The 8337-nt window shown below is 35.1% G+C and overlaps 1 protein-coding gene across 1 annotated transcript; it reads right to left on the reverse strand.

Moving 5' to 3' along the window:
• Positions 1-964: 964 nt before the first annotated feature.
• On the reverse strand, positions 965-3127 carry LOC114384705 (F-box protein At1g47056-like). Its single transcript, XM_028344442.1, has one exon. It carries the CDS (start codon positions 2785-2787, stop codon positions 1138-1140), a length of 1650 nt encoding a protein of 549 aa, XP_028200243.1. The 5' UTR covers positions 2788-3127; the 3' UTR covers positions 965-1137.
• Positions 3128-8337: the final 5210 nt, after the last annotated feature.

The following is an 8337-nucleotide window of genomic DNA, read 5'->3' on the forward strand; positions in this document are numbered from 1 at the left end:
TCAACATATTTTCTTCATAACTTGGCCTCTTCAAACAAAAATGAAGCTGCAACATATAGAGCCCACTAGACCCTTTTCTGTTAGTCCTATAGACTTGTATGAGATCAGGTCCCCTCGAGATTTTTTACCTCAAACAGCATTGATTTATTATGAAGTGGTTATGAACAATTAGCAGGAAAAGCTCAGAGGAAGACAGGGTTACATCAAACAATAACAAGCAGTTAATTATTTTCTTTTAAATCAACAATTGTATCCCTTGCCTGTCTTCCCAAATGACAATGGATGCAAATAAAATGTCACCTGCTTGCTGCTAAGTGCCAAGGAAATCAAATCATGTCAAACTCATACAGAAGTCTTCAGATTGGACTGGATACGCTCAGTTGCAACATGAAAAGGCCAAAAAATGTCATAAGCAAACATGAAGAAACCTAAATACAAGAAAAGGGCATTTTTCTCATGAGTCATGTTTCCCTACATGCTAGCTACCATTGTAATCTCCCAAGATATGTACAGAAAACCAAGCATATCTTCGGCCATTCACTATCAAATATCTGCCACAATACTATAGTTTGCAACACTAGATACACCAATCATAAATCATATAAAAGCTAGTCAACCTTATCCTCTGCAAAACTATACATGCATGCTAACATGCGGTGGTATCCAATCCATCAAATCTAAGAATCCAGGATGAGCTGACACAATATTGTGCACTTGAGCAGTAGGCTAGGGGATGTGAATATGAATCAGACAAAATTCAATAGAGAAAGGCTGTTTAAAAGATACAAACAAGCAAACAAGGTGTTGCATATGATTAAGTTTTTAAATTCCTATATTTTAAACATATAGTATTAACTTATATGATATGAATCATGTGATTCAATATGCCCTGGGCGAGCAAGAGGACACATAACTCAGTTTACCAAACAAAGTAGAGCACCATCCACAATTGTAAAGAGAAAGGGAAAAAAAATGTGATTGTCACTTGCAACCGTGAAGCTTCAATTCCAAAGGCAATAAAAATCACACGGCATAAATTTCAAATTTAAGTACAAGAAATATAAAAATCAAATGATACAACAACCCAAAACAATGAAAAATGGCCAAAGACTCAGGTTTGCTTTGGCCCTGCTATCCCTAACCATGGCGTGCACTAGTGCTACCACCTGACCATCTCTTAAAAGTGCTAGCCACTAAACTCCTCCCAGACAAAAGCCCTAATCTCAACTTGAACGAACTAGACCGAGTGGTGCTGCTTGATGCAGATGCTGCTGCGGCCACGATTTGGGCAGGCATCTGAGGAAACTCTACAACATTGTCCTGTGCCCCTCCATCACTAGCACTCGCTTCCTGAAGCTCTGCCTCACCAGTATCTAAATTAACAGCAACTGACCCTCTAGTCCTCCTCAACCAATCACCACCCTCAGGGGTAACCCCCTTACACTTCTTAACCTTAACTTTCACCAAATTCGGACACCCATTTGCCAATGCCTCCATCCCTTGATCCGAAACAGGACAACTCTTAATACACAGTTTCTTCAAAGCCACACACTTTGCAGCAATGCAAGATATCTCAGTATCACCAACCGAATCACTTCCACACAAAGCCAACCGCTCAAGATTCCGGCAATTAGATGCCAACATTTCCAAACTCGCCTTAGTAGGGTTTACCCCAATTAGCACTAATTCAAGCAAATTAGGGCAACCTTTTGCAACAGCTATCAACCCTTCGTCGCCAATTCGATTTGCCTTCCATCCATCAATGTGAAGCTTCCGCAAAAGCTTGCACCTGTCTGCAATAGCAACAAGTCCAATATCAGAACATTCAGGAGTCTTAACGAGATGCAAAATCTCCAAACTCGAAAAATTCGCGATCGCTTGCAATCCAACGTCGCTAATCTGAAGCCTCTCGAGGTGAACTTCGACCATGTTCGTGACTCGATCTGCCATTAACTGAAAGAGCCGGTCCCAATCCCCGGAGCACCGGAAAAGCTTCAAGGTTTTCAGATTCTTAGCCCCGAGAATCAGCGTTCCGAAACACTGTCCGTTGTAGAGCTCCTTCAGGCAAACGATTTTCAGCGACGCCGCAGCCACGCCGGGACCGATCGGCTCCGCCGCCGCCGCGTCGGTGATTCCGCGGAGGCGCTTGACTGAGAGCTCCTCCAGCGCGGCGCAGTTGTCGAGCACCGCGTTCATGCCTTTGGATCCGAACGTGCACGATCCGCAGGAGAGCTTCTTCAATCCCTTGCAGTTCTTCGCGAACGCTTCCATTCCAGCGTCGGTGAGGGCGCGGCACGCGCGGAGCTTGAGGCGCGTGAGGTTAGGGCACCGCTGCGAGATCAGCACGAGCGCGTCGTCGCTTATGCTCACGGATCTGCGGTCGCACTTCAACGCGAGCTTCGTCACCGAATCGAACCGAGAGAACAGCGACGGAATCGCTGGAAACAGATCCTCATCCGCGTTCAGAGAAAGCCTGTGACGACTCTGTCCTTCGATCTGGAGCCACCGCCGGCAAACGAGCGAGCAGCGGTTCCGATCGGCGGAGCTAAGAAACTGAAACACCGAAGCCAGGCACTCGTTAGGGAGATCGGAGATGTAGTCGGTGGTTTCATCAGTAACGGCCTCGCCACGACGGTTTTCGCTTTCGTCTTCGCCGGCGCCGGAGGAATAACCGGCCATCGGCGTAATCAAGGCGGTGGATCTGGTCTTGGAGGTGTTGACGGAGAGGTGGCCTGGATCCCTCTCACGACGGCTTGCGACGGCGGCGGAGGAAACAGATTGTCCCATCCACGGCGGTTAGGGATATTATATAGAAAACAAACGGTTGAAAACTTGAGAGTGAAGGTCCTCAGCGTTACTACGCTGGACGCTTCTTGAGAGGAACCACTCACTCAGAACTAACTAACTCTCTTCTTCGTTGGAATGGTTTTTTGGTGTCGGAGTTGAGTGGCGGAATTGAAATCGATATTCGTTTCACCTTTTTATTTTTCTGCGCTCTGTTTGGTGTGACCCGATAAAGTGGACAAATTTTTTAAAACGGTACTGCCGCGACCAGTCATATATGATTCAATACGGTATGGGCAACCTCACCGGGTTACCGTGGGGTCTCGCTCGTGTGAATGAGACGAAGCGTGCGTGCAGGCGCTGGTGTTTGTGCTCAAGGGTTGCAGGTGAGTGATGGAGACTTATATACTAAGTCAGTCACAAAACAAAACCGTCACTCTCTCAGTCTCTCTTGCACCCTGCACAGTGTGGGGGAGAGAAGTAAATTGGTAAATAAATAAAAAACTGTGGTCCCAAACATGCAGACATCACACGTGGCAGTGGCCGAATGGTTTTAATACAAACAAATAGATTAAAGTTACTTTATTTTCAATGAATATCACTAATAACTAATACCATCTCTAATGCAAGAAATTCATATGGAATTTTTAATTATTTTTTTGTGATCCTAGTAGTGTCATGTCATTCATAAAAAATTCATAGAATTTTACTTCAATGTAAGAAATCGCAAGAAATTTAAATATTTAAATTATTTTATTATAATTTAATTATTATTCCAATAAAATAATTAATTCATTTTTTCAATTTTTATGTATACAAATAATAAATATGAATAAATAAAAAAATATTAAATATAAATTACCCGTGCTTGACTTGGTGGGATTTGATGGTTGACTATAAATTTGTGGATTTTGAGAACTACTACTAATAGGTGGCTCTACATTGGATGAAGGATGCATATATCACATGTGTGTGGGTGGTGGATACATAATATACAGCGGTGGATTTTGAGAATTTTCATTGGTAGGAGGTGGTGGTGGACACATAACATATTGCGGTGGATTTTGAAAATTTTCACTACTTTGGGGTGGTCAATACATAATATATTACGGTGAATTTTGAGAATTTTTACTAGTAGGAAGTGATTGGTTTTGTAAATAATTATAGTAACATTGATAATTATACTGATTAGAATCCATTTTAGAGAGAATAAAAAAATTGACACTTGATAGCAACAACAAAAAAATAGTAGTACAAGAACGGTGAAAATATGTTGTACCGTGCATAAATTTATAGTGAATAAGCAAAGTGAAAACATTTCCATAGCTCTGCACTTCAACGGTCATTTCTGCACTTCAACGGTATTATTTTCAAATCAACGATCAATAGTAACCGGTAACATTTTCATCAACGGTCAAAATCTTTCTTAATTAATTATCTCAATTGTTCAACGGTTCAGATTCATCCTCATTAATAACATGGATGGTCCAGATCGTCTCACCTCATTAAAAACCTACATACTTCTATTCTCGATGATTGTTTTTCTCTCTCCAACATGTCTTTTTTTCTTCTCACGGTAAACTTTTTTTCTCTCTCCAGCAGCACCTCCAGAAGCTTCCCCCTTTCCTCCTCTCTATCTTCTTCCTCTCCTTCTCTGTATCTTCTTCCTCTCCTTCTCTGTATCTTCTTCCTCTCCTCCATGGCCACATTCGTCAACACCTCCGGCCACCACCGCAACACCTTCGCGTGGCCTCACCTTCACTTGGCATCACCACCTCTGGCCATGGTAGCATCTCACATCATCTTCGTTGGCGTCAACAATGAAGCACATGGTCGGGTCTCCAAAAATGGTCTCGTCTCCGGCCATGGTCGCATCTCTCGTCTCCATTACGGTTGCATGTCATATCTCCGACCATGGTCGCATCTCGCGTCTCCGACCATGGTCTCGTCTCCGTCTTGGTGCGTTTGCCTTCACCTTGATTGCGTTTGGTTTCTCCATTTTTTTTTCCTTTACTGTTTTGCTTGAATCTGGATTTAAATCACTTTTTTTTTTCTAATTTTATGATTGTTGGGATTTATTGTGGTTATTCAACGAGTATATATGTTTCATGTTCCTCCCTTGACAATTTTATTTTCCCTCTTGTTGAAGCTAAGAAAATCAAGTTTTTATTGTTTACATATTTGTTATGTCTGAGAAAATTATTTTTTTAATTGCTAGGTATGGTTTCTTATATAAGAAATGATTCTCGGCCATGAAGAAACGCACTCTGCCACGTCAACCTGCTCCAATGCAAAAAAAATTAAGAAACGGTTTCTCCATGTTAAGCACCTGGGAAGAAACCTACATTGGAGATGCTCTAATAAGAAGGATTTTTTTTTTGTAACATCTAATAAGGAAGGATTTTTATAATACACTATGGTTTTTTTATAAAATAATTACTTTTGTCTCTCAATGTGTAATTTGTGACAAAATTAGTCACCAAAAGTGTAAAAAGTACAACAAATATATTTTACCGTCGTTAACTTTCGTCTGTCTCCGTTAATAAAATAGATAACATGGCACGGAGGGATAAATTTGTCACTCAAATGATTGTTTTTTACTTTTCGTCTTCTCACTCTACTGACAAATACGTCCATGAATGAAAATGTAAACTTTAATTCTCGAAAATATAAAAAATGCGATAAATATATTCTGACGTTAATAATGAATTGTATGGAATATAAGCTGTGGAAACAAAGGATTAAAAACTAATAAAATACATCTTAAGATTTTAACTCTTATATTTTCATATGGTATAGGATTATTATAAATAATAAAATTCTTCTGAAATTGGAATTTATAATTAAATTAAAATAATCCTACGTTAATCTTATGTTTGATTGTTATATTAGCCTGTGTGTTTGAGACAGGGTAAAAATTAAATTATTTTAATTATCAATATGTATAATTGACTATATATAAAGGAATAATTGAAATATTTTTTTTTTCAAGTACCTATGAGACAAACTTCTAGAAAGTAAACAAATGTTTAAGAGATATTTGCTTTTTAAAATGTTCAAGAAACAAACAGATTTTTTTCAAAAGAAATATTTATTGAAAATAATAAACTAATTCCCTAAAAAAAACTAACAACTTTCCGTTTTTCTTTTCCAACTTTCTCTGTCCACGATCTTGACTAACATAGAATACTCTGCATGTAAGTAAAACACGGAACCCTATAGAAAATTCATATTGTTTTTTTAATCAGAAATGCTATTTTAACATGTGTAATATATATTATAATGTTTATTTTTATCTAACTAAAACTTTTAGTAAATAAATGTTTTTTACACAGATAATAAATAAATGTTTTAAATATATAATTTATATTATAATTAAAACTCATAATAAAAAATTAGGCATAGAAATTATATTTCAGAATTACAAAAAATACTTTCTCTATATTGAAAGAGAGCTGATTTAGTTTTTATTTTTCACCAAAAGTATTTTTAGAAGGTTTTTTTTTCAACCAAGTTGTTTTTAAGGATTTTTCTTATCACTTATCTTTTTTATTCTATTATTTTTGATATTTTCAGCTCTAATTTTAATGTCAATATTTTTAAAAAACTATCATAATTAAAAATTACATTTGTATCACAATATCAATTATGTATAGTAATTTTAAAAATATAATTTATATGTACAAAAATGTTTATTTATTATAGACTTTAACTATAATATAATTCATATATTTAAAAACATTTATTTATTATAAATTTTAGTTATATCAAATAAATATTTGTTCAATACTTTTGTGTAATGAAAAACTAAAATACTAGTTTATATTGTTAGTCAAAGTTATTTTTTAATATTTGAAAATTTCTTTTATATTATTGAAATTTAATTTAGAACTAAAAATGAAAAGAACTGAATGAAAGGGATAAGCATATACAAAAGGTAAGCATTCAGATTTTTGTTCTTTTTTAGAGGAGGCAAGTATTCAGATAACGATAAAAGAAAAATAGTTTGATATAATTGAAAAGAAATCAAATAGTTGTTATATCAAATTTAATTTAATTATGACATGAGGTAGAGGTGTTTGTGACTCGATTTGATTCGGTTGTTTAGAAGAAAAAAATCACTTGAACTAAATTTATGAAACATTTTTTGTTATCATTTAAATTAAATTACATTAAAAAATTACTAATAACAATGAAACTTGTTAATATGTTAAATTTTTTATAATAAAAATATTGTCCAATTTTTATTCATTTTAAATCAAACATATCTTAAAAACATCGCCTAAAAAACAAGATGATATACATTGGTAGTAAATATTTGTTTTATAATTTAAAATTCATAAAAATATATTACTTATATTAATTTTATTTTTATAAAATAAAATATTTATTTTAGAATCTATTACGTAAAATTAAAATTCTTATCTTTTAAGATTTTGCTTTTAATGGGTCAACGCATTTTTATTATGTGTTTGTTATATTTGTTTTGTTCCGCACATTAAGAGTCATGTAAGTTTACTTTTGAGATTTTTTGTTGTTGCTTGAGGGAGTTTATGCCTATAGCCTATATATATCTCTCCTCTTCCTCTAGCAAAAACACACAAGCAGAAAAAATAATTTGCTTTCTTTTTTCTCTAAATTTTTTCTTTTCATTTTCTTATAAAAATTCTTTCTAAGAGCAATAACATTCGTATTCAGAAAGTTCGGGGATCCTTTCACTCCACACAATTAGAATCAATGAGTTGTCATATCTTGAGAGAGGAGCTCAATAAGAATTTTCTACAAGTGCACTGGAGCGCTCTCTCTCTAAAGGTAGCATTTGCGCGCTTCAATCCAAGTTAATTAAAAATTTCTCCTTTAAATTATTTTCTTTTGTGCTTATTGTATGTTATATTGCATTGTTGATTCATGTTCTATCATATTCTAAAGTTACTCTTCGAGTGTCATTTTGTTATTTAGTTTAAGGCTTTGCATCTTCTTCTCGTTTATTTCTTTTATTTTATTTTAATTTTCTAACAATTTTAGAGAGAAAATTCACTTTCTTCTTGCATAGTCTTTTCTGCAATAGCTCTGTTTATCAAAATGTCCACCTTGGATATGATTAAATCCCTTTCGAGTAAGCCTGGAAAATTTATGGGTGAAATTTTTTTCCGTTGGCAACAACAAATGAAATTCTGGTTTACTGAATTGGATTTTATATTCTATGATTTCTAAGAGAGAAATAAAAACTTCAACTTCCTTTATTGATATAGTTCAAATTGATGCTACCAAATCTTCTACCATTAAGCATGATATTTTTTATAAAGATATTTTATGTCATGAACGCATTTTAAGTGTTTTGGCTGATAACATATATAAAAATTTTTGCCATACTAAAACTTCTGTTAAGTTATAGGAAGTACTTGAATTAAAATATGGATCTGCTGAAAAAGGTTTAAGTTGATACTCTTGTGAAAAATGATTAAGTTTCAAATGATTGATGGAAAATCTATTTTAGATCAAATCCATGAATTTGAAAACATTGTTTGTGACATGAAATTGAAAGGAATTGTT

Source organism: Glycine soja, chromosome 14 (genome assembly GCF_004193775.1).
Source record: "Glycine soja cultivar W05 chromosome 14, ASM419377v2, whole genome shotgun sequence".
NCBI classification, from domain to species: domain Eukaryota; kingdom Viridiplantae; phylum Streptophyta; class Magnoliopsida; order Fabales; family Fabaceae; genus Glycine; species Glycine soja.

What these genes read in the sequence shown, in the direction of transcription:
- LOC114384705 (XM_028344442.1), bottom strand. Translation starts at nt 2,787, where the DNA reads ATGGGACAATCTGTTTCCTCCGCCGCCGTCGCAAGCCGTCGTGAGAGG.